Source organism: Ursus maritimus, unplaced genomic scaffold (assembly GCF_017311325.1).
Source record: "Ursus maritimus isolate PB19 unplaced genomic scaffold, ASM1731132v1 scaffold_33, whole genome shotgun sequence".
NCBI classification, from domain to species: Eukaryota; Metazoa; Chordata; class Mammalia; order Carnivora; family Ursidae; genus Ursus; species Ursus maritimus.
The window spans coordinates 3,635,034-3,661,404 of record NW_024425897.1 but is presented as its reverse complement, the minus strand read 5'-3'; the positions used below and the strand labels follow the sequence as shown (position 1 = coordinate 3,661,404).

Genomic DNA, 26,371 nt, shown 5'->3' with positions numbered 1-26,371 from the left:
GCCTTCAGAAGTCTGTTGAGCTTTGAGCCTCAGTTTTCTAACTGAAAAATGGAGCAATCCTACTCCAGCAAAGGGTTGTTCTGCGGTGGGGGCTCCAGGATTTAGTGAGGCGAGGTAGCGAGTGCTCCAGGCAGAGACGTCCCTCTCCCCAGGCCTCCGGACAAAGTCCTTACCGGTGGCTGGACTCATCGGGGATCCCCACGCTCCGGCCAGTCCCGGCCGCCACGCCCTCGGGCCCACGCCCTCGGGCCAGCGCCCCCAGCCAGCTACCGCCGGCGCCGCCATTCCTGTGGCCGCCTGCAGGGGCCGCCGCCTCTTCAAAAATGCGCCGCCTTTGTCTGGGGCCGCGCGGCGCCGGAGCACCGGGCGGGCTGAACGCCTCCTGCGGCCCGGCCTGCGCGCCCCGGGACCCCGCGCCGCCCACACTCTCTCCTCCTTCCCCAGCCCCGCCCCCCCCCACCAACGCACCCCGCCCGGCCAGCGCCCAGGTGAGCGCCCCGCCCGCCGCGAGGCCCCGCCCAGCCCCGCCGCCCCGCCCCGCCCCGGCCCGGCCGGCGGGGGGACCGGGCGGATTCCTCGCGCGTCAAACCACATGATCCCATAAAACATTCATCCGCTCCCGGCCCGCGCCGCGAGCGCCCCGCCAGTCTGCGCCGCCGCCGCCCTCGCCCTCCGCGCCAGCGGCCCCGCCAGCCCAGCCGACCGGGGGAGCGGAGCGCGCTCAGCCTCGTCCCGCGGCCGGGCCGGGGCCGGGCCAGAGCGGCAGCGCCTGGATGCGGACCCGGCCGCGGGGAGACGGGCGCCGGCCCCGAAGCGACTTTCGGTCCCCGTCGCGCCCCGCCCGACCCCTAAGATGAAGAGGGCGTCCGCCGGAGGTGAGTGCCGTTCCGCACCCGAGCCGGGCCGGCGGGGTGGGGACGGTGGGGGCGGCCCCTCCCGGAGCTGCAGGGCCAGGCCGGGGCTGCCGAGGCAGGCAGAAGGGTCACCGGGCGGCCGTGAGGGCCACCGCAGTGCCGCGCCGGGCTGGGGCCGCGGGCGCCCCGGTCCCCGGAGGGCGGAGCCCGAGACAGCAGGAAAAGTTGCCGCTTCCCGAGAAAGTTGGCCGCGGCGGCGGGGCCGGGGGCGGCAGGGCCGTGTGGCCCCGGACGCCGGGCCGGGGCCGGGGTGGGGTCTGCCGGCTGGAAGGGCGGGGTCCAGCCTCGGAGCGCCCCGGCCTCGAAGGGGTTAATGAGCAGGGTTGCAGAAACGTGGGTACCAAGCAGGGGTGGGGGTATCCGGTCGCTTCCACCCTTGGCGGGAGGACTCCGCTCAGGACCTCTGGTTTCTCTGGGGTCAGGCCGCAGCGGGATGAATGGGGGCGTTGTCGACAGTAGAGGGCGTGGGGGGGCGGGGCTGGCCCAGAGCTGCCCCCCAGGGGGCTGGTGAGGAGAAGAGGCAGCCTTAGCAACCCCCCACCCGAGCCTAGGGGCCCCTGGGGGCTCAGCTAAGAGGCTCCAGAAGTGGTGGGGCTCGCAGCATCCCCTCCCTGGCAACCCTCATGGGACTCCTTCTGCTACCTGGTGCGAGGTCCTGAGGGAGGGGTGTGGGGAGTGACCTCCTGTGAGGGAAGTTGGGCATGCCCTGCCTGGAGGGTGCCCCTTGGTGCCCACCCAGACTGCCCTGCTGATGTCCACCGTGCCGCAGGCGGCACACACGTTTCCTTGCACGTGCACGTGTCTACAAGGGCTGCACACTTGTACACCGCGTGTGCACACGCATGCCAGGCTGCCCCAGTGTGCACGCGCACACATGCTGTGGATGCACATCCATGTCCTCGCCCCCGCCTGCACGCCTACCACCACACATGCATGCACATAGCTTGCCTGCTGTGGTCTCCACACTTGGCACATGCTGAGGCTTCTTAGTGGGACCCGCTCCCTTGCCTACATGCACATGTGTTGAGGGGGAGGCTCTGGGCAGCCAGAGCTCACAGATGGAGGGGCGAGAAACCGGGTGCAGGAGCATGGCCCCACCTCTGTCTGCCTACCCCCGTGTCCTGGGAGTCTCCCCTTCGCAGCCCCTTGGGGCTTTGTGTGTGTGTGTGTGTGTGTGTGTGTGTGTGAGAGAGAGAGAGAGAGAGAGAGAGAGACTCAGTATGCTTCTGCACGTGTGTGTGTCTCTGCACTTGTGACCGTGTGTGCCTGTGGTCACATCGGCATGTGTGTCTTTGCCTCCAGTGTCTCTTTGCCTGCCCCTGTATGCCCAGACAGGCTGTGAACAGGTCTTACCCAAATCTTGAGCAGAGGCACGGGTGTGTGCTGTGTGCTGAGGAGCTAATTCAGTGAGCCCAGGCTAAGGTGTGAGGCCAGAGGGCTCCCAGCCACTCTTCCCCTTCCCCCTGTGCAGCAGCAATGGTGGCCGATGGGGGCTGGGACTCACCTGGGCGGGGAAGACCCATTTCAAACCTCGAGATCAACACAGTGACAGACCAGATCCTTCCTCCATGCTCTGTAGTCACTGCCACTAAGCCCAATGGGGACCAGGTATGTGCCCGCCCTGAGGTTGACCCAGGGTGACCTCAGGAAGGCCCTGCCCTCGGGCCTCAGTCTCTCCATGGTAGGAGACTTATTGGTAAGGTGTTCTGTGGTATGTCAGCTGCCTCAGGTGTTGTGTGGGGCACGGAGGTAAGGGTGTTAGTGACCCACCCTCACTATAGTGAGGAGGACCTTGGGCCGGGGCTTGGAGAGACAGGGCCATACTGCCTGGTCCCCATCGATGTCCTTGTCTATAGAATGGAGACAAGTGGGTCATCCTTATAGAGTGTGCGGGGGTGAAACAGAGGGGTGGGCTGGAAGTTGGGCCCCATGGCAGGACAGGCTGAGGGGCTGGCCTGGCCACTCCTCTTTTCTAAGCCAGACAAGGTGAGGGAGAAGCAAGCTCCATGGGACAGACTGAGCCTGGCGGTTGTCAGCACCCTACCACCTGGCAGAGGGCTGCTCATAAACCCTGGCTGCTGGGGGTGGGATAGCAGAATATCCTGGATTTGGGTCCTGGCGCAGCCACCCATAGGTGGTATGACCTTGGGTATGACAGTTCATCTCTGTGTGCCTCAGCCTTCTCACCCATGACATGGGCCAGTAATCAGGCATCCCGCATGGATTGTTGGGGGCACTTCTAGGCCAAGGTCCCCACAGGGTTCTGATGCCAGTGCTTTTGCCTTCAAAACACCCAAAACATCACCCCTCCACACACACCACCCCAGGCAGTGGTTCCCACAAATGGAAGTCCTCCTGGAACCCTTGCACTGACAACTGGACCTCTTTTCTACCTATTTGCAGATTGGGGAAAAAAAGGCACATAAAGGTCACAGGGGAGTTGGAAAGGGGTGATGGACAGTTGGGGGGCAGGAAGTGAGAGCCCTGCAGAAGGTGGGAGGTGGCCTGCAGAACACTCAAGCCTCAGTTTCTCTGAGCGAGGATTAACAGCGAGCCGGGTGTCCTGCAGCGGGGACTGGCCCTCTCCCTGTGGTCGCGGATGAAAAGTAGGGGAGAGGGCCCAGTGTGTCTCAGGAAGCAAGAGGGCTTGTGGGGGTGTCTGTAGAAGACCCCCCACCACAGGATGTGCTGGGGCTCTGGAAGGCAGAAGAGGAAGTCTTGCTGTCTGAGGAGCCCGAGGGCTGGCCCAAGAGCCATGTGAGTTTGCTGTTACTCATTGCGAGTGACAGACCTTGAGGGGCTGGCCGTGTATGGCCCTGGTTCCCCCACGCTCTCTGGACTCCAACCTCTGCTGCTCCCAGGCCGGGGGACTTGTGCTCACCGTGGCCAGTGCTGCCTCTTGGCTCCAGCCCCTCCTTGCTCTCTGCCCCCGGCCTGAATTCACGGCTTCATGGCACGGATGCCTGTGGCAGCTGGTGCAGCACCAGGAGGGTCCCGGCTGGTGCAAGCAGAAGGAACCCATCCCCCGGGGCTGCATTTCCTGCTCTCCTGGGCCTCTGGCCAGAGAGTCTCCACAGAGCCTCAGTCAGCCGGAAAGGGGTTAGGAGAACAGGAGCACCAGGAAGGAGTTCCACGGTGAATAAGTGAATTGCATGGAATGAGTGAATGGGTATGTGAACGAATGTTTGAGTGTGTGAGGGGAGTGTGTATAAGTGTGACGCTCCTGCCCCTGGGCCCTGTTGTGGGGCTCCTGAGGGCTCTTGGCTGTGCCTGGTTAACAAGTTCATGCCACCCCACCCCCAGCCTGGTGGACCTGACCCCTGATCCCCCAGGCAGGGCTGCCTGTCCCTTGGTGGCCACCCAGGGACTGGGCCTCAAGGTCCGTAGGAGCCGGCCTGGCTGCCCAAACCCCTCTACCCCGTCCCTTCAGCTGTGCTGTGGCACTAGCCCCCAGCGCCCCCACCTACCCTCTCAAGTAACCCCTCAGGCACCTCGGCACTCCTCAGTGTCCCCCCACCCTGTGGCCCAGCTGCCCCATCCTGGACACTGCATTTGCTCCTTATCCGTTTACTCAGACACCCGTTCGTTACTCATTCATTTGTTCCTAGCCTGTCAGACCCTCTTTGGAGTCAGGCAAATAAAGGGATGTGATCCTTGCCCTCCTGAGTTTATAGGACCAAATGCTTTAAAGGATAGGTGGTCACAGAGCTAAAAATGGAAGCGCAGCCAGAGGGTGGGCCCGTCGTCCACACCCGCTGCAGCTCCCTGAACCGTCACTGGGGCGTGTGGGCCCAGCCGGGTGCTGTGTGTGCTGCAGTTTCTTCTTTTGTCGCTGTATTTTAAACATTTTGCACGTCGGGAACTATTCTTGTGCATCATGGGTTTACTGGTGTATGTGGAATCCCTTCCTGAGGATTCGCCGTAATTTATTTATCTGAACTTGCCTTGGCTTCTCGTGCTGTCCGTGGTCCTGCAGCCGGCCCCCAGGGAGGTACACTCAGCACATGCCCCCAGCGTCCTCACTGCGGGCCCTGACAGTCCCCCCGCCACCCCCGAGGGCCTGGCCACAGACTCCCTTCCCCAAAGCAAAGGTGGCAGACCCTGATCCCCACCCCCTCCCGACATTTTATGGGGTGGGCTCCCTGGGCCGCTCCTTCACCTGGGGTCCAGTTTCTCACTGGTAGTGGTGGATTCTGCTTCTGGGCTTTGATCAGGACTCTGACTCTGGGGATGGCCTTTATGCAGCTGGGCTTCCGGCTGCCTCTCTTCTGCCCCCTTCACACAGCATCTGCCCTCACCCTGCAGCATCCTGACAGTCCTGTCTCCACGTGGGCCCGCTGCCTTGCCCTGCTGAGAGAGGGTGGAGGATGGGCCATGCGGCACCATCCTACAGCCTTGAGCACCCCCTCCCCCAGAACAGGGCAGCCAGGCCCAGGAAGCGCCGCTGAAAGGCAGGGCTATGGGCAGACCTCCTGGAGGGGCCATGGAAGGGGCTGTGTGGGCGGAGGCCAGGGGCTTGGGTTGGCTCAGGTGGGCCGGGCAGGCTGTGAGCCCTGTCGGGGCCCAGGCACAGGGAGCTGGTCCGGCGGTGATGCAGGGAGACCAAATGGAGGGCCCGGGGTGCCAGGAGCTGACCCAGCTTTGTCCAGACAGCCCACCCAGCACCGTGGGGGCGCTCCTCTGCTCTCTGGTCAGCACCTAGGCGTTCCTAACTGGCCACCACGGGTCACATGCCGCATTATCAAAGTTCTACAGAATGTTGATAGGGACTGAACAAGGGTTTCGTGGTCAAGCAAATATGGGACTGGCTGGGTTAAGTGGCACTGACAGATCTCCTTTACCACAGGGTGTCTCGGGGCCTCAGGTTTACAAGCAGATCGGGCAGGGCCTCTGATGGTCACCCCTGTGCGACACACTTCAGGGACCGGTGTGCCCAGAAACTGTTTTGGGCAACAGTGACTGAGATTCCTCAGATGGCCTGGGAGGGAGACCTTCAGGCCCCCAGTCAGGGCTCCAGGGATGGGTGGGCCATCCTACACAAACCCTGCAGCCACAGCACCTGGTGGGTGGAGGGACCACACTTCTCCTGGCAGTGTGAGGCAATGTGCAAATTTAACCTTTGGGTTTATGACTCTATTTCTTTGCAGCAAATGTCACGGGAAATGTCAGGCTGGGGCTGAAGCTGGTGAAGGGCCCATCGAGGAAGGGGGTGGAGTGCTGAGGGGCTCGGGCCAAGGCAGGGCTCTGGGCCCCTCACCTCCTCCAGGGAGCCTTCTCAGATTGCTCCTCGCTTGCCTGGGCCCAGCGCCGTGTCCTCCATCTGTCCCAGCTATTGTGACCTTGTTGAGATGTTGCCTTTATTCACCTCCTGCCAGGGCCCAGATGGGGCGGGCTCAGAGACCTGCCAGAAGTCTCCCCATCCCGAAGTCTGGGCAGGCATTGGATTAGCCCGTGTATTGCCGGCTCACTGTGTGACCTTGGGCCGCACCCGCCCTTTCCTGGTCACCGGAGGCTTCATCCGTAATCCACGACTGTTGACCAGAGGTGGTGCTTCTGGTTCAGTGCCTTTGTGGGTGGGAAAACTCTCGAGTCTGAGGTATGTAGGGTGCTGGGCTCTGGGGGAGAAAGATGGGGGCTAGGCGGCTGGCTCCCAGTATCATGTCACAGCCCCAAGCACACAGTAGGTGCTCCATAAAGAGCAAGGGACAGTGAGTAGACTATGGAAGGCGAGGAGGTGCGGGGGCTCAAGACCAGCTGGGAATCCAGAGCCCCTAGACTTGCTTGCCTCCACACCCACCCCAGCAAGGTCAGCTCTGAGGCCCAGGTTGGCCCATTGCTGAGTTCTGCTGTGGCCCGCAGGTCCCAGCAATTGCTTAGCAAGCATTTTTTGCCTCCCTGCTATATGCCAGGCCTATGCAGTTGAACAGGGGTCTCAGGCCCCTAGGCTGCCCCACATGTATTTCCCCTGCATGTGTAGCTCTGCTCCAATGGAGTAACAGGCCCCGCAGATCCGGTCTGTCTGATGCTGATCACCCCTGTACCACCTGCCCCTCCACCCCCAATATCTACACCCAAGGCCCAGGGTCCTGGCTGCCTCCCACCCCCAAAGGCACATCCAAAAGGCACCTTTTATCCCTCAGTGAGGGCCTGCTATGGGCCGGTCCCCTCCCAGGTCCATAGCCACAGATGCCCACAGCTGCCTGCCTGCCATCTCGTCCTCCTTTCAGGCGCTGAGATGCTTTCCTAAAACATGTTGCCTGCCAGCCAGGCTCCTCCTGTTTAAACTCTCCCACGTCTACCCCTGGATGAGCCCCCATTGTTTTCAGGGCCTGGGCCAGGGAGTCTCATTTGGGAATCTTCTCTTCCATCCTCACTGGGGAAGGCCTCCAGCTCCCTGGTCTCAGCACCCAATATGCACACCTGTGCCTGCCTCCCCATCACCACGTCCCCGAGTCCAACCCAAGCCTGGCACTGGGACATGGGGAATGAGTTCCCAAGAGATGCAGGAGCTGGCAGTCCTGGCCCTGGGGATGGCTGCTGGTTGTCAGGAGCAGGCCAGTTGCCCAAGGTGGCTGCAAGAAGGCGGCCCCCCTCCGGAACTCACATGAGCAAAGGCATGGGTCTAGAGAAAGACAGAGATGCCATCCTGTGGGGGCTGCCCTCCAGGCAAAGGCTGGGCAGGCAGTGTCTGGCATTGGGACCCTCTCGGCTTTAGCCCAGAGCCAGCTGAGCACCTGGGTATGTCACTCACCTTCTGAGTCTTTCTGTCACACAGGAGACTCTGAAGGGGGAGTCAACATTGAATGCTGCCCACAAGGCCCAGCCCCTTATGGGAGCTTGATTGTCCCATTCAGGTGGGACCCCCTTCCCTAGGCTGGAACTTCCTATGGATACAGAGGTTGGTGATGGGCTTTCCAAGACCCTCAGTGGGTCATGGGGCCCCCACCTTCCAGGGGCCCCCTTGGGTTCCCAAGTCCTTCGCAGCTGCCCTGCCCTGAGGGGGTCTGTGGTAGAACTCGGGCAGCAGGGTAGAGAAGCGTGTGTGGGCCACTGTGCTGCCTGGAGCAGAAGACTCTGTTGAGCCACGGGAGCACAGAGGAGGAGGCCCTGTCTGGGCCTGCCACTCTCCTATCAGTCCTCCTGCCATGAGGGTCTTTGCTACCTTTCCCAAGGGGCGTCTGTGACATATCAGTTCATGCCAAGGGGAGCCAAGTGAGTGGGGCTGGGAGGCTGCAGTGGGCTGAGGACGGGATATGCAGAAGTCCAGGCAGGGCCAGTGGCAGGGGAGTCTGGAGGGGTGTCTGGGACCCACATAAGGTGAGGAGTCTCCAAGTCCCAGCAGGGGTCTGGGGCAGTTGGGCACTGGGCCTGGTCACCCCATACTGACTCAGAAGGAAATTCAAGGTCCCTCTGCCTTCCCAGTGTGGAGACTTCTGCGCCCACAATTCACTTTGCAGCAGCTTTGTGTTACAGTGGAAGGGGTGCCCCATGGTCTTTGGGCAGGGTGGGGTGCAGGCAGCAGGAGGTTGGGCCATCTGCCCCCTGGGTGTGGCTTCCAGCCCAAAAGCATCTCCCATCCCCAAAGACGTGGCTGGAATCAGAATTACAGAGAAAGGCTAGTCCTAGCCAGCCACCAGAATGGGCTGGGTATCACATCATAGCAGTCTTGGAAGGGCTGTGGGCCCCAAGGTCACACAGCAGGCTCACACCCAGCTCTCCCACCTGCTCCCACAGGCCTTCACCCGCATCCACAGCACACCCCAGCCAGGAACTGCGAGTGGGCCCTGGTGCTCTGCCCTGCCCCCACCCTCCCCAGAGCCCTGCCACATTCCTCCCACAGCTCTGTACTGTCCACTTCCCTCGGCCGCCCTGCTTGAGGCCTCCCTGCTCTCCCAGGACACATTCAGCCCCCTCCTTGTCCTTAGAGAGCATAGTGCTAGCTAGGTACACCACTGCCGAGCCCCCACCCAGGCTCCATGGGGCCTCCTAAGGGATGAAGCTGTGTGAGGCAGTGGCCTATGAGCCTGGGGGCAACTGGGCTCTTAGGTTTCTTTGGGGGCTGAGGCCAAGACCCCCAGGGCCATCTGAGGAAGATGTAGGACCGCCGCTATCTCTATGGCAGTGAACACTCCTCACCCCACGGCATGGGTGGACTTCCCCACACGACAGGGACTGATGGAGGAGCTGAGGGAGGCCCTGGGTGTGGTTCTGGAGTATGGCCTGGCAGCTGGTCCCCCAGCATCCCCTGGGCAGGACCCTCCCCACCCTCAATGGGATTAGCCAGGCCCCAAGATGTACCCTGGGGGTCGGGGCTGGGAGAGGGATCTGGGCAGGTCCCTGAGGATCAGTTGTCTCTCCCTCCATTCTCTTGGTGAAGTATTTTCTAGCCTTTAGTTTCAGGCCAGCCCTGTGTTAGGCAGCAGGGACCCCTGGACTCTTGTGACACATTCTGCCCCCAGGGCCCCTAGGGCGCAGGGAGATACCCCAAAGCCTATGAGGTTCCCAGGAGACAGAAGTGCTAGTGGGGGTGTGGTGAAGACTCTGAAGCCTGGGCCCCCGCCCTGAGGTCACCCTGGCCCTGGGTCTTAAAGAGGCACTAGAGCTATTCGTCTATGTGGGTGGCTCCTGGTGGGAGCAGAAGCCGGGAAATTCTGGGACAGCAAACTCCAGGCCGGGTGGCCCGGGCTGCTGAGCTGGGCCTAGGCCGTTTTGCAGGGGGAGGAGGAGAGGGGAGTTAGGTGAGGAGCTTATGGGGGTCAAGAGGGGAGCCGAGGGGGGGAATTACGGGATCTCAGGCTGGAAGGACAGGGTGGAGTGGGCAGTGGCATGCCCTCCTCCCGGCTCAGCCCCAGCGGGAGGCCAGCCCCCCTGCTCTGTGTGTTCCCGGCCATATGACACGTGGCCCCTGCACACCGGCCGTGTCCAGGCTGTCTTTCATCTCCCTGCCTCAGCCCCAATTTATGTCAGGCAGAGGCTGACACGGGGACAGGTGTGACAAGTGTCTGGCTTCCTGTTCAAAAATTGGCAAAAGAAAAACTCTCCCCATAAAGATATTCCATCTACATACCTCCTGGATGTCACCGAGAGGACCCGTCACCGCTAAGACAGATGGTGGCCCTAATGGACTCCATTCTTTACCTGCTGCCGGAGCCACGGCCCAGTCCCCAGGGTGGCCTGAGGCGGGTGGTGGCAGTGTGTGTGTGTGTGTGTGTGTGTGTGTGTGTGCACGTCAGTGCCCCTACAGAGCCCTCCCCAATGCCGTGGCTGACTCTCTCCCCACTCCAGATCATAGGAAGCTTGATATAGGCATGACCCTCCTCGTCAGAGACAAGGGGACCGGCGGAGGGTGGGGGGGCGGGGGGGCGTGCACTATGTTTCTAGGGCAGGTGGTGGGAATTAGGAGTGAGGGGCTCCAGATCTTCACCTCAGGCCCTGCCAGGTGGCCAACACCAGCACTGGTAAGTTCACCATCCCCACATTGCCCCAAGGCCCAGTCACTCCCACAAGAACACTCAGGCCTCGCTGATGCTTTCCCCCTGCCAAGTACCCCTTGGTAGGGGCCCACGAGCTGTGACCCTGGCCAGACTCCAGGGCTCTGCTCGTTCACCTGCTCCCTTCAGTGGCCCCATCGGAGCTGAGTCCAGCGTTGGGGGCAGGAGTGAGGATGGACGCCACAGGCAAGGTTGTGGTGTGGGAGGGGAACAGGTTGGGAAGGGTCTAGCCTCCAAGGGCTGGCATGGTGGGACTCTGAGAAGAGCCCTTCTGAGGGGAAGTGTTGGGAATAGGGCAGGCATTCTAGAAAGGGGAGCAGCCTGAGCAAAGGCTCATGGGAGCCATAGGGTCCAATGCACGTGCCAGGGTCGGAGCTGGAGGGAGGCTCGGTCAGGCATGAGCATGCTCTTTCTAGCTGTGACTTGACCTCCCTTCTGTCAGGTGGGGACAGTGGGTCCCTGCTGGGGGTGACATGAGGCACCCCTGAGATGATTCCATGGTGAGCCAGGCATTTCCAGTGTACGCACTGTGCACCAGCCCTGCGTGGGCTCTGTGGTCTCCCCATACCCTGTGAAGTAGGTTTGGTTATCCCCATTTTCCAGGTGATGGAACAGGTCCCAAGAGGTTGGAAGATCTGCCTGAGGCCCCAGAGAGGCTGAGTCAACACCAAAGCCCTGGCCTTCTCGAACCATCCTTCAGGGCTGGCTGTGGTGGGCAGGGACCCCATGGCATGGGCGGGTCTTAGAAGGGGGGTCCCCTGCAAGAGTACTGCCTCACTCACCCTTCTCAGGGCAGGGCTGCCTCATCCAGTGTTGGCACATGAGACCAAACAAACCAAGCTGAAACCATTTCTGATTTTACCGGTAGGTGTGTGTGTTGTAAAAAAATCTGGAAAGATATATCAAAGATGTAAGAAAGAAGTTGTATTAGTCAGCTCAGGCTGTCATAACAAAATACCGCAGACTGGGTGGCTTCAACAACAGAAATTTATTTTTTCACCATTCTGGAGGCGGGTAGTCTGATCAGGGTGCCGGCACGGTCCGGTTCTGGTAAGAGCTCTCTTCCTGGCTTGCAGATGCCACCTTCTCGCACGTCCCCGCGTGAAAACAAGCCCTGCAGTATCTCTTCTTAGAAGGGCCCTAATTCCATCAGGGGGGCCCCACCCGCAGGATCTCATCTAGGTCCCCATCTCTCAAGGTCCCTCTTCCAAATACCATCACATTGGGGGTTAGGGCTTCAACATAGGAATCTGGGGGAGACAGAAACATTTCTATAACGCAAGAGAAATTGCCTTTGGCTTCGGGGCGCTGTTGCCCCGCCCCCGTGGGGATGTGCGTACCCTGTGGGCTCTCCTTGACCTGCAGGTCCTCGGGGAATGCTGTCCCCACAGCCTCGCAAAGTCTGCAACTTGCATGTCTGTAGTGATGGACATTTCTTACACTCATGTGTGACACACATTTAGGGTGTGTGCTGGTCACCAGCTGTGGTCCTGTCCCCGTGGAGCCCACAGCCCATGGGGGGCAACCGAAGGAAGCTAGCAACACGGAGACCTGCTAAGTTGACCAGCGAGGTGTGTGGTGAAATGGGCGCCCTGGCAGTGGATGGAGGTGGCGGGTGTCAGGGTCCAAAGTGGGTGGAGTGGGTACACCAAATGCTCCTACCCCTGGGGATTTCACAGATGACCAACGGAGACCTGAGAGGCAAGGTCACTGGTGGCTCCTGAGTTGAGCTGGGCAAAATGGCTCAGCTAGGAGGTGCCCCAGCCTCTCGGGCCTGTAACTGCCGTGCCGGGGGGGCAGGGAGGCAGCTGGGGAGGAGCAGGAGTGGGGATAGGTGGGCACAGCCTGGTTTCCTGCAGCCTGGCCTGGGAGGGAGGCAGCGACTGCCTGACCAGTGGGTTGCAGAGTTTTAAGTAGGCGCTTCCTGCAAGGGGTGCTGCTCTGGTGTGTGGGCCAAAGGCACCCTGTTCCCTGGTCATCTGCTTCCTCCTCTTCATGGGGCTCCCCGGGCCCTGTGGGGCCACCAAGGCTGCAGGGTCAATGTGAGGGGGACCTTGGGGAGTGCAGTCTTTCCCACTTTTGTTCAGCAGTTACTGAGTGCCTGCTGTGTGCGGCTCTGCCCACAGATCTGCAGATAAGCACGCTGAGCCCCTGGGAGTTGGCAGCCAGCTAGGGGCACCTCGGGGGCGGGGGAGGGGTGGCAAGTCTGTCTGACCTGGGTCTAGGCTTACACTAGAGACCCTCATGTGTTGAGCTGGGAGAGGAGGGAATGAGGATGGGGGCAGGGCTTGAGCTTTCAGGGGCTCCTCCCCCGGCCTGACCCCTCTTTGGCCCAGGGTACATATGTGCCCTGGGTCTAGGGGGTAGGCTGGGCCTCTTTGGGAGCTCCCGGCAGGTGTTGGAGGTAGGGAGAGGCTGGAGCACCTGCACTGACCCCTCCCGGGTCCTAGGGACAGGTGCTGAGGAATAAGGCCGCCCTCCCTAGCCCCCACCCCCCCCAAAGCAGCCAACCCCCTTCCACATGCCAGCTTCTGGCACATCAGCCTCAGGAAGTAGCCGAAATACACTGACCTGCTTTTCCAGGAGGCAGCGGCGCCTGGTCCTCCCACCCTCACTGGTGAGAAGCCGCCAACAATCTCCATCCCAAATTGATTTCAAATAAGGAAGAGTTATCACACACAATCATATAGGAATAATTTATCACTCGTTAATAAAAGAGCAATTACTTATTCACGTCTCCCCTGCCTGTGCGCCGCGGGTTCGGTGGCAGAAACGCAACTGGGGCTCTCACTGAAGCCGAGGAAAGCCTGCTTGTGCTCAGTCAAGGTCAGAGCAGGCCCTCCCCAGGGGCCACAGACCCCCACACTGGAGGCTCCACGTGCACACAGCCCCCTGCCAGGTTTACCTGCTGGGCCCCCTGTTCTTGGGGGTCTTCAGTCTGAAGTGGGGGTCTCAGGTCTGTGCACTGGGCAGAGATGAGAAGGAGCTGCGGTGGGGCTTTGTCCAGGTGTGGAAGGTCTGAGCACACAGCTGAATTTTCAGGCCAGAAGCTGTCCCGTCAAGTGTCTGAATTGTAGAGGCCTCTGGAGCCGAGAGCCTGGAGTGTCCCCAGAGAGGCGGAGCAACCTCGGTGACCCTTGGCTGAGCATGGTGCCAAAGAGCTTCGTTCAGGGCCACGGAGATGCTGCTCGAGCAACCGCAGGCCTGCTTTCTCCTCCTGCACCTCAGAGATGCCCGCGTCTAAACCACATTCACCTCCACCTTCAGGCAGATACACTTTATTTTCTCTTTTTTATTTATCTCTATTTCTGAGATTTCAGTGCCAAGTATACAGTCATTTTGAAAAGATAAAATGGTCAACCATATCTTGCTCAAAGTTAAAACCTACTCCCAATCTAGGGCTAGTCTGAGAATTGGTTTGCTCTGCCCCAGACCCCATTCCTCCTTGAAAGCAGCCACTGTTGCTCTGTTCCCTGTTTTTCCAAGTGGTTTTCTTCATATTTCCGTGGCTCCTACCCCAGCCCCCTAGCATACTTCCCGGTGTGGTTATCTCACTACCATCAGTTAAATTCATAACCAATGTTTCCCAACCCAGGTCACATAAATGCCTTTCACCACCCCACCACAGGTTGGAGGAGCAAGGGTTATTTTGGTGACCTTTCTGCTCTCGTATGGCCTTTGGTTTCCCTGGAGTTTATAGTTGACTTTGTCTTTTCTCCCTTGTCCCATCTACCACCCTCATGTGCTTTCTCTCCACCTCGGGTGTTCTACTGGGTGTCTCATTTAACTCCAGGGAGGTCTGACCCCAGACCTTTGTCTTGCTGTCCCCACATGGATCAGGCATGCTGTAGTCCCCTCATAGCTGCCCAGGACTTCCATCATCACCCAATGTTTCCTAGGCCCCACATTTTCCTCATTCTGGGTTTATATCCTAGTTCTAGCTGACGCACAGCCCCAACTAACTCTCTAAGGAATTTACAGTGAAGAATCATTCTGTGAGTCCTCGTATGTTAGCAAACCTATTCAAGCTAGATTGGCCTGATCCAGAATCCCATGTTGAAAATAATGTCCCTCAGAATTTTGAAGCCATTGCAATTTTGTTATCTTCTTGGCATCCAGTATGCTGTAGAGAGGTCTGATGCCACAATGCTTTCCCCTTGGGAGCTTCAGGCCTCTTTTGAACCCCCAGGGGACTGAAATCACATTGTGAATGTGGGCACTTGCCCAGTGGAGGGCTGGGTCTTCAGCTCTGGAAATTTTCTGGTATTATTTCTTTGATAACTTTTTTCTCCTCTATTTTCTCTGTTTTCTCAGATATTTGACCTATATTTGTCTTCTGAATCTCATCAAGTTTTTTTCTTTCTTTCTCTTTGTTTTTCTTTCTGGAAGACTTCCTTGACCTTGTTTTCCAACCCTTCTATTGATTTTTTTTTTTTTTGTAATTTTAGTAATTCTATTTTTAACTTCCAGGTACTCTTCTTGTTTTCTGATGGCTCCTTGTTCATAGCACCCTGTTCTTGTTTGAAATCTCCTTCTATCCCTGAGAGGACACTGATTAGATTTTTTCCCCTAATTTTTATCTATTCCCTGCACTGTCTCTGCTTCCTTTAGAGTTGTTTTCTCTCTTGTCTGCATTAGAGTCTTTTCCAGATGCCTGGTTTTTCTGGTCATGTGTTCTAGGGAAGCAGTGTTGAGAGTGGGGCTTATCAACTGGCAGGTTTTGGGTGATCAGGCAGGAGCCACCCTGAGCGCCCCCAGAAGCCCATGGTGGAGACACTTTCTCTGGGTGTTTCTCCGGGGGAGTAGCCCCATCTTCCTGGTCCTCGCCCTTCTTAACACATACTTCATCATCATCATCTTGGCTCTTGAGGAGGGGGGATGAGCATTTGTCTCTAACACAGGTGGTGGGTGGGCAGGGAAGGGAACCACTGAGTGTGCCAGTGTTCAGTATGGCACTGGGATGCCACCTCTGAGCTATAGGCCTAACCCCCCTGGGTTCCTCACCTGAGATGGGGCTCACCGAAGGTCCTCTCGGGAGGCAGGACACCAGCCACAGAGCTGGAGGCATCTCAGGGGCCTGGAAAGGCTGGTGCTAGCCCACTGTCATCCTCATGTCATGGGTGTTGAGACAGACCCAGAGCTGGCCAGCAGCTTCCCCAGCCACTCCACGAAGGGCTAAAGAGCCCACATCTGAGCCTGGGACGACCAGACCCCAGGGCCCACTAGCCCAGGGAACAACAAGTTTGGGCTGAGGATAAGGGGCAGTAGGAAGTCAAGGGGCCCAGAGCATGGTGGGGGGGGTGCTCAACAGCTGGCCTGCTGTGGGGGGAACAGTTGCCCCTCTGCTGTATGGGTCTCTAGGGCTCAGGGCCTGCTCTGGTCACCTGGGGCAATGGCAGGGGTTCTTAGATCCTGTCCCCTGGCCTCAGCTGGTATGCACGGTCACCTCACCTCACTAGGCCTCGTGCCCTTTTCTGAAGAGTGGGTTTGATGGTCATCCCCTTGCTGTGCTGTGGGATGTCATGAGACCTCAGAAGTCTGTGCCTTGAGCAGTCCCAGGGAGGCCAAAGGCCCTATCTCTCCCCTCTCCCTCCCTGTCCCCTGGCACAGGCCATGTGTGGGCTGACTGGCCTTGATGGGAGACATGCTTGGCCAAGCAGCCCCATGCAACCTCAAGGCACTGATGCCGGAGTGGGCATCCTTGGGTCACAACCCTGCTCAGAGGTGTCTGATGTCCACCCCACACTGGCCTGCTGCTCACCCACTTCTGGAGCTCCCCACCCTTGTGCGAGGCTAGCTACACTCCAGACTGGCCCAGGTTGGTCCCAGGCTGGTTCTGAGCTGCCTGTGTTCTGAGGGCCTTACACATGACTGGTGTGATGATGATGGTGGTGGTATTGGTGACAAGGATCATGGGCCTCTCTGGCCAGAGGTCCACGGGATGGTCCAGGGAAGCCTACTTGCAAGGAGGCCCCTACACTCAGTGTCTCTCTCCTTTTCTGACAGAGTCATCCCACCTTTACTTTTTCTTTGTTCTCAAATGGGAAGATTCTGTCAGCTGAGGCCTGGACCTTGTCATCCTGGGAAGGGCATCAAACCTGACCTGCCATGTCCCCTCCTCCCAGCCCAAGTGGACAGGCTGGTGGTAGTGGGCCAGAGGGCTGCCCTCAGTGTGACCTGGCCACAGAGCCCCAAGAGGAGGGCACAGGGTTCTGGTGCTGTTGGATTGGCATGGAGGGAGTTGTGGCCCAGAGACCCCAAGACCACCCCCCTCCTTAGATTGTCTTCCTGAAGCACAGGCTGGTGCCATGTGGATGAGGGCCTCCGCCCACCACCCCAGTGCCTGAGGACAGCCTCCTTACAGCCAGCTTTGTTCGTCAGTGTTTTAAGTGTCCTCTTTAATGCATGTTTGGCCACCAGCCCCTCAACAACCTCTTTAGCAAAATCATTGTGTTTCTTTTGACCTACCCTCGATTTGGGGGTCACCTTCCCTCCAGCCCCATGAGAGGCCATCAGGCTCTGTCCATCCCAGCAGTGTGGTCTCAGCAGGACAGTGGCCTTCTCTGACCCTTGGTTTCCTTTTCTTTAGGTGGGGGTTTAAGTGACCTCTGCAGGGCCACGGTGAGGGTGAGGGTGAGGTTGAGGGTGGCAATACCCACGCGCAGCAGGTGCTCTGTGTGCTCTAATCACAAGCCAGGTCGGCAAACTGTTTCTCTAAAGGGCCAGATCCTGAACAGTTTCAGCTCTGTGGGCCACACCGTGTGGGGGTACTACTCCACTCAGCCGTGGTAGTGCTAAAGCAGCGCGATAAACGCCCAGGTGTGGCCATATGCTGATAACCTGTTATTTACAAAAGCAGGTGGCGGCTGGTGGGCTGGTTTGCCAGATGCCGATAGAATAGGAGGCATGAGGACCCATTGGCTCAGACAAGGGTTTCACTCTGGTCGCCTGGACATGGTGCCCTGGCCAGTGGTGACCCAAATGGGAGGATCTCATCACTGTCTCTGGAAACTCTCATCCCCTGGAAAGGGCCAGACCCCATGGCCCTTCCCACTTGTCTCTGTCCAGGGGTTCTCACCACCCTCCACTGGGTTTCTCCATGGTCTCAGCAGGTGCTACTCTCCCACCACCCCAGCTTAGTTAAAAAGCCCCTGAGCACCCTTCATTCTTAACACCCCTTCCCAAGGCCTGACTGCCCTGGTCAGTCCTGGGACAGTTCAGGTAGGCTGCAATCCAGCTGCTCCCTTGGGATCTGAGGCAGACAGCCGAAAGGGCGGGACTGGCTGATCCCAGAGGGCGAGGGGATGTGGGCCTCCCGAGACCTGCACTTGTCTTTGCATAGAAGAATAAATCCCACTCGTACAGAGGCCACTGGCCTGCCTTGTTGGTGATGGCTGGTGCCGAGGTTGGTGACAAGTGCCAAGGGCTCCAGAGCATGTGAGGACATGCCCTCCTGTCTTGTCCCACCGCAGAAGAGAGCAGACCCTCTGCAGCCCTGCTTCCTGGCAAGAGCTCCCCGTGTCTGTCTGACCTCATCACAGCAAGCCTCTGCTATTTGGCCGACTCACCCACAGTGCCCCGACCCACCCAGGCTCTGGCAGCCAAAGGCCCAGAAGTGTACTCCTATTGTGTGTTCCTGTAGCGTGAGCCCCAAGCGTGTGTTCCTGCAGCGTGCACCCCAAGCGCGTGTTTCTGTAGCATGCGCCCTGAGCGTGTGTTCCTGTAGCATGCGCCCTGAGCGTGTGTTCCTGTACCGTGTGCCCCAGGTGTGCATCTTTTTTTTTTTTTAAGATTTTATTTATTTATTCGACAGAGATAGAGACAGCCAGCGAGAGAGGGAACACAAGCAGGGGGAGTGGGAGAGGAAGATGCAGGCTCACAGCGGAGGAGCCTGATGTGGGGCTCGATCCCATAACACCGGGATCACGCCCTGAGCCGAAGGCAGACGCTTAACCGCTGTGCCACCCAGGCGCCCCCCCAGGTGTGCATTCTTATAAGTGCACCGAAGAGTGCACTCCTGCACTGTGTCTGCCCTGTTGGAGGCTGATGCTCTGGGCCTCAAAGAGGTGGTCAGCATCTGGCAGGATCAGATGCAGGGTTCTGGGAGGAGGTGGGATGTTTTGGGGTGGGGGCTGGTACCCAGTCCTGGATAGGAGCTGACAGTGAGAAGGGGTCAGGGAAGGCAGGGGTCATGGTGGCAGGTATGTGGCAGTGCAGGTCCCAGGTCCCGACACTGGGGGTGCCCCATTCCTGAGCTGCCCCCCTGGGGTGGGGCAGGGCCATTTTGGCCACCAGCTGATTCCTCATTAACATCCTCTGGGGACTTGAGCCCACACTGGCCGCCAGATTGAATTAGTTAAGGGACCAACTGATGAGCGGTTGTGGAGACAGATTCCCCAGGTAACTAGGCAGTGGGTGTTTGTTGGTGGTTTTGATGGGGGGCAGGTAGGGGATGCCCACTTCCTGTGAGGGAGGGGATGCTGGCTGAATCCCTGGAGTGAGGGGGGGTGTCCTGAACCCTGGGTGGGTTTTCAGGTGAACAGAGCCTCCAGATGCTGACATCATCAGCCCCCACTGTGGGGCACCCTGTGGTGGGGGCCAACGGAGATGCATCAGGTAGAAACACGGGCTGGACAGGGTGAGGTTCCAGAGCCATCTGGTCCAGCAGCCCAGCCTTGGCCAAGGATGGATTCCCAAGGCGTGATTACAGGGCCAAGGATCCCGCCCATCAGACGGTCTGCCTGGACACCCACCCTGGCAATGGGCTCGGGTGTTCCTCCCCTGGTGTCCCCCTGATGTCTGGGGCCAGGTCAGGATTCCATGGTCCCTTAAATCCCCCACATGGCACATGCCGTGTAGCAGGGTGACCACCTATGGTCAGCCTGCTCCTTGATTGTAAGTGTTCCAAGCCAGGGACTGGTCTCATGCTAACAGGTGCGGCCCCTATCATGGGGTACCCCCTTAGGAAAACACTCTTGGGGCGCCTGGGTGGCACAGCGGTTAAGCATCTGCCTTCTGCTCAGGGCGTGATCCCGGCGTTATGGGATCGAGCCCCACATCAGGCTCCTCCGCTACGAGCCTGCTTCTTCCTCTCTCACTCCCCCTGCTTGTGTTCCTTCTCTCACTGGCTGTCTCTATCTCTGTCGAATAAATGAAATAAAAAAAATCTTAAAAAAAAAAAAAAAAAGGAACACACCCTTAGTGTAAGCTGTGCATCGAAGACCTCCAGCCCTCAAGAGGCCCAGGCCCCTCTCCCCCAGCAGCCTTGGTTTCTTGGCTTTGAAAGGGACCCAGGGCCCTCCCAGGTGCTGCGTTAGCTGGAAATTTTAAGGGGGAACATAGCTTGGGTTTCGGGGTTGGGTAAGGTGGGGACGGGGGAGCTTTAACTCTCTAGTGCCAAGCAAGGCCTTTAGTGATTAGACACCATGGGGCTGGGAATGCTACGAGTCCTGGTACTGTGAACAGGTGACTTCCCCTACCCAACCTCATTTTCCTCCCCTCTAAAACAGGAAAATAAAACAGGCCCCCAGGAGGATTCAGTAGACCTCTTTTGGCCCCGAGTCCTCCCGTGCACTGAGTGCATCCAGGAGGCTGCCCCTACTCACTCTGTCTATGCTGGGCCTCAGTTTCCCTCACTGCTTGCAGCTTGGCCTGCTGCAACTGATCAGCCCTGGGTCCAGTGCCCTCCTTCCCTGGCAGGTGACCTTGCCTGTTATCGACCTGGCCTGCCCCTGCAGCTACTGCCCCAAGAAGATCAATAACGAGCGGGGCCTTGAGGGGCATGACCGGCAGCAGGGGCTGGCAGCCACACCCCCAGGGGATGCAGGCCCTCTCGGGGGTGGTCTGGCCCCTGGGAGCTGCTGCCAGCCTCCTCTCCCTGGCGCCAAGGAAGGGGCCTAGGAAACGTCAAGGGCAGGCACACTGCCTCCTGCGCGTGTCCATGGGTTACAGGACAGACAGAGGGTGGGAGGTGAATGTGAGGAAGGAGAGAAGACTGAGGAGGGGACAGATGGACGGTGGGGGTGAGCCAATCACTGGTGGAGGGCTGGCAGGGACGGGGAGCAGGCACAGGACAGGAAAGAGTGAGTACAGCACTGCTGGGGTGCCCTGACCCTCTGATGTGTGGATGCCACTGGCCCCCCACCCCTGCCTGGAGCTATTTCTGGTCTTGGTGTGCTGAGCTGTGGCCTCTTGTTCTGCGGTGTAACTGCGGTCTGTGACGTGACCCTTCTGGGGACGTTCTCGGTGATCGAGAGGGTCCTGAGCTGACCAATGTCCTGGTTGTGCTACAGCTGCCCAGGCCCCAACCCCAGCCTACTCAGTCCAGTCTCCTGGGGGTGAGGGGGGCGCAGGCAGCAACTCAGAGCCTCCCTGGAGATGTCCCCTCCCAGCCACAGATGGCACAGGAGGGAGCTAGGTACCCCCGGTGCCTGCCTATGCCCTCGCAGCCTGGGCTCCATTCCTGGCTTGGCTGGACAGGCTTGGCTGGACATGGCCCCTTCTGGGCAGCACTGTGGCCCCTTCTCTTTCCCACCCTTCCTCCTGGACCATCTCCAAGTGGGAGCAGTCCAGGGCTTAACTGCTCTCTACCTCAGTTTCCTAATCTATAAAATGGACATGTGATATTATAAAGAAAATGCATCCTCATGCAGCTCTGACTCATGCCTTCTATGCCAACTGGTAGACTCTCGTACTGCCCCCTTGAATAGGGTGTTTCTGCTACCCCATTGCAGCAGGGAAGCCCAAGGGCACTGAGCCAGTGCTCCGGGCAGCCAAGCCTGCCAGCCCTGCGCTGTATCTATGACCTCATGGGGTCGGGGTGGCGGGCGGTGGCGGAAGCATCCCGTAGGACCTCAGGGAAGCTGCACACCTGCATACCTCAGCCCAGCCCAGGCTAGGGGACCCCCGAGAGGAGTAGAGGCCAGGAAACACACCAAAGACTTCCCCTGCGCCTGCAGCCTCTGGCACTGCCTGCCCCCGAGCTGCTGCCCTCAGCAGCCGCCTGCCCGACCGCCCACTGGCTCCTGGGGCTGCTGGCGAGTCTGGGAAGGAGAACCTGGGCCCTTTGCCGCCCGGAGGATGGGGCAGGGTAAGCAATGCAGCTGCCCTTTGGGACCACACGCAGGCCCGATGGGATTTGGGCTCCAGGGCCTCGTGAGCTGTCAGTCCTGCTTCGTCGGGCAGCCCTAGCGGGAGAGGCCCTGAGCGGCATCCCGTCACTGCCTCCCTGCACAGCCTCCCAGGCAGGAGTGGCCAGTCCTTCCCCAACGGTGGCCTTTGTGCCATTACCACTCCTGAGACAGACCTGAGCTAAGGGGGTAGCCCCTCCCATGACCCTGTGCGTCTCTCCACGGTTAGTGCTCTGGAGAAGGCCCTTGACAGGGCCATTCTGAGCTGAGGCCTAAGAAGAGGCAAGAGTCAGCCCCAGGGAGGGCAGGCGAGGGACAGGTTTGGGCCTGTGTGCAGCTCAGGTGGCCGGGCGGCCTGGTGTGGGAGTGTGCCTTGTGGTGTCTGCATGTGAGCCAGCGCTGTGGCAGGGCTGTTTTCTTGCCATGTGTTTGGAGGCGAGCTGGTATCGAATGCTCGCTGAGAACAGGAACCCAGTGAGGCTAGGCACAAGTGGGAGGTGCAGCTGAGGGGATGGGCTAGGAGGACAGGTTGGGGGACAGGATGGGGGGGACCAGATGGGAGGGGCACTTTTTAGGGTGCAGAGGGGTCAGATGAGTAACTGGGTCCAGCTCCTGGGGTGGGGTCAGGTATCACCATCCCGAAACCTGGCAGGGCCTCCTGTGTCCCTAGGGCCCCTGCTGTGAATATGAACACAGGCCGCAAAGTTGGGTTTGATTATCTCATAAAAAGATGCCCCCTCTGCTTGCTCAGCAGAGGGGTTGCCATGGAGACCAGCAGGCAGGCCCCAAGGGGGGCCAGGCTGGAGCCAATTACCGTGGCTGCAGCAAGGAGAGAGCCCACCACTGGCCGCTGCACTGACAGCAGGCCGGTGTGGAGGGACCGACCCTCAGAAGTCGGTTTCTGAAAAGCAGTTGGCTCAGTGGGAATGGAGCCGTGTCTGCGCCTGATGCCGGGTTCCCAGCAGGGCTGAGCCACACAGCTGCTCTGCCACTTACCCCCATGGCATAGCTCAGCCCTGGAGCCTCGCTTGGGCCATTCTTAGAGTGGGTGTACCCCAAGCATGTGGCTTACGGCCTCCTGGGGGCCCAGGCTGGGGAGGGCTGGAGGCTGGAGGAGCAGCTAGTTCTCGTGAAGTCAGATGAACCTGACACCAGCCGAGCTCACAGACCACGGCTTCGGGCCTGGCAGCCACTGGACAGCTCCGACTTGGCAGGTGTGGTCACGATGGGTGGCTGCTGACATAGCCTGGTTGGTGGCGTGGCCCAGTTTGTGTCAGGGAGCGGTTGATGACATTGGCACAGCTGTGACGTTGCCTGGTTGGTGACGTGGCCCATCTGTGGTGGTGAGGTCCAGAGCCCAGCCTGGTGAGTACCCGGGGCCCCCATCCCACCCTGTTCCACGTCTTTCTCTTCCGTGAGTCCTCAGGGGCAGGAAGTACTGTTTTACTTCCGGTGACAGGTGAGACGCTGGTGAGCGCTGGCGTAATCAGGCCCGACTTTCCGAGAAGCCCCGTAAGGAGAGAGCCTGGAGAAGATGTCAGCAGTTTAAATAGAACAGCAGGCTGAGGGGCCCCCTCACAGCCTCCTATGCATGGCCAGCCGGGGGGGAGGGGGCAGTGTCCTGGGTTCGGGGAATTCTGGACCAGGCCTCCCTCTGTGGACCCCCACCCCGGGGCTAACAAATGGCCCAGCCCCAGACACTGAAAGAATGCAAGGGACAGATGAGCCCCAGGATGTGGGTTCCTATCCTGGGGACCAGAGTCCAGGAGGGCACACTCCTCATGACCACTGGACATGCTGGCCTTGCTAGGGCTCTGGGCTTGGGGCATGCATCTACACTGGCCCAGATAGAGAGGAGCCAGTGTGGCGAGGGCCCCAGCACGAGTGGGGGGGCCCCAAGGTCACAGTTCTGGGTGGGGGAAGCTGGCCCATGGGCCTCTCCTTCCTCCCACCTGGCTCCAGCCCCAGCACTTAGCCGGCCCCCTGTCTGCAGAATCCTGCTCTTAGCTAACTGCCAAGAAAGGTGTTAGCTGTCAATGCAGGTGTTAGCTGTCAAGGAAGGTGTTAGCTGATAACTCAAGTGTTAGCTGATAAGCCATAACCCTCCCAGGGGGATTCACATTTTAATAGACTCACTCCTGAAGGAGGAAAGAACCTTTGGCATTCAAAGAGGGGGCTCTAATGGTGGGATGATAGGCAGTGAGTTTCGTATTGGGGTGTGTGGCCCTGATGGTGAGACTGGCGTGGATACAGTGTCCCTGGAGTACAGGTCTTCGGTGAGGCCCTGTGTGTGTCTGGCCTCGAGATGGTGGGGGTGGGGGGTGGGTACGAGGAACTGTGCAGGCATCGATTGGCTGGGAAGGAGTAAGCTCCTCACCCAGGGAGGAGATCAAGCAGAGAATGAGGCCGAAGGGAGGAGCCTGCAGGAGGAGTTCCATGCCAAGTCAGGATGTGTGGTGGAGGGAGCAGCCTGTCTGGAGAGGGCACACAGGGCGGGCAGGGCTACACCTGCCTGCCCTCAGGCACCCAGGCTCCTGATCCTGTAAGAGCGGAGTTGTTCTGCAGCCTCCGGTGCCTGTCAGTTTTGTGTGCCTTGGGGCCTCAGGGGCTCCAGGAGCCCGGGCAGGGGACCCGCACAGGGCACAGGGTCTGAGCCTCAGCCCCTCCCAGGCTGCAGCCAGGGGAGCTCTCAGGAGGAGCTGCCGCAGAAACCGCCGGAAACCCAGCAGTCGGCTTCCTGGCAGGCCCGGGAGTGAGCCTCGGCTCTGTGTGAGCTCAGCCGGCCTGATCCTCAGTGCTTACCAAGGGCCTCTCTCCCGGCCGGGCCTACGGGCTGGTGGGGCAGGAGGCAGGCCAGGGTGGTGCTGAGACTGACGGGGATGGTGGGCAGGTCCGGGGCGCTCGCTGGGGTACTGAGCAGGTGTCTGCAGGCATGAGTGTCCATCTCAGCAGGGCTTCAAATGGGCCTTGGTAGTGACCCAGCTAACCTCGAGAGGCTGGAGCGAGCACGTCAGCTCGTGCGTTTGAGCACGGGGCGGGGCGGGGCGGCACAGGGCGTCTGCAGGTGAGGCTGCTCTGTTGGCGCATGGGAACTCCCGCGGCAGGTTTTAGCTAAGTAGTTTCCGTGTGGCAGGTGGAGCAGGGATCACAGCAGCTGAGTTTTCGGGGGTGACAGCATGTCCGTGGCCAGCTCAGGGCCCTCCTGAGGACTGATCCCAGGGGCCAGCCCGGCTCCAGCATGATCCCCAGCCTCACAGGGCCCTCTGCTTGTTAACCACCTTTTCTCCTCTGCCCACAGGGAGCCAGCTGCTGGCCTGGGTGCTGTGGCTGCAGGCGTGGCGGGTGGCAGCACCATGCCCAGGTGCCTGTGTCTGCTACAACGAGCCCAAGGTGACGACGAGCTGTCCGCAGCAGGGCCTCCAGGCCGTGCCCACTGACATCCCGGCCGCCAGCCAGCGCGTCTTCCTGCACGGCAACCGCATTGTGCACGTGCCCGCTGCCGGCTTCCGGGCCTGCCGCAACCTCACCATCCTGTGGCTACATTCGAATGCGTTGGCCCGCATCGATGCTGCTGCCTTCACCGGCCTGGCCCTTCTCGAGCAGCTGGACCTCAGCGACAATGCACAGCTGCGTGCTGTGGACCCCGCCACGTTCCACGGCCTGAGCCGCCTGCACACGCTGCACCTGGACCGCTGCGGCCTGCAGGAGCTGGGCCCTGGCCTGTTCCGTGGCCTGGCCGCCCTGCAGTACCTCTACCTGCAGGACAACGGGCTGCAGGCACTGCCTGATGACGCTTTCCGTGACCTGGGCAACCTCACGCACCTCTTCCTGCACGGCAACCGCATCCCCAGCGTGCCCGAGCGCGCCTTTCGAGGCCTGCACAGCCTCGATCGCCTCCTTCTGCATCAGAACCGCGTGGCCCGCGTGCACCCGCATGCCTTCCGTGACCTCGGCCGCCTCATGACGCTCTACCTGTTTGCCAACAACCTCTCGGCTCTGCCTGCAGAGGCCCTGGCGCCCCTGCGTGCCCTGCAGTACCTGCGGCTCAATGACAACCCCTGGGTGTGTGACTGCCGGGCCCGCCCGCTCTGGGCCTGGCTGCAGCAGTTCCGCGGCTCCTCGTCTGAGCTGCCCTGCAGCCTGCCGCCGCACCTGGCCGGCCGCGACCTCAAGCGCTTGGCCGCCACTGACCTGGAGGGCTGCGCCGTGGCTGCCAGGCCCTCCCGTCCCATCCGGACCGGTTGGCCTACTGACGACGAGCCTCTGGGGCTGCCCAAGTGCTGCCAGCCGGACGGCGCAGACAAGTCCTCAGTGTTGGAGCCTGGGAGCCCAGCCTCGGCCGGCAATGCGCTCAAGGGACGTGTGCCATCTGGCGACAGCCCACCAGGCAACGGCTCTGGCCCTCGGCACATCAACGACTCCCCCTTCGGGACCCTGCCCGGCTCTGCTGAGCCACCGCTGAGCGGGATGCGGCCGGAGGGCTCCGAGCCGCCAGGGCCCCCCACCACAGGCCCTCGCCGGAAGCCAGGCTGTTCCCGCAAGAACCGCACCCGCAGCCAGTGCCGTCTGGGCCAGGCGAGCGGTGGGGGCGGCGGGGCCGGTGATGTGGAGGGCTCGGGCGCCCTGCCCAGCCTCACCTGCAGCCTGGCCCCCCTGGGCCTTGCGCTGGTGCTGTGGACGGTGCTTGGGCCCTGCTGACCAGCCACCGAGCGTGACGCCTTTCTCAGCAGTCAGGTGTGTGTGTACATACGGGGTCCCCTCCGTGCCGCCAGCCAGCATCAGGCGGCAGGCCCTCCCTGATGGACACGTCCCCCCGCCCACCCCATCTCCACCCCAT

At 60.2% G+C, this 26,371-nt stretch overlaps 1 protein-coding gene across 1 annotated transcript; it reads left to right on the top strand.

Annotated features, from left to right (window-relative positions):
• Positions 1-690: 690 nt before the first annotated feature.
• On the top strand, positions 691-26,362 carry LOC121099926 (reticulon-4 receptor). The gene is made up of 2 exons (XM_040619605.1): positions 691-875; positions 24,833-26,362. The coding sequence occupies exons 1-2, from the start codon at positions 854-856 to the stop codon at positions 26,230-26,232; spliced, it is 1,422 nt and encodes a 473-aa protein (XP_040475539.1). The 5' UTR covers positions 691-853; the 3' UTR covers positions 26,233-26,362.
• Positions 26,363-26,371: the final 9 nt, after the last annotated feature.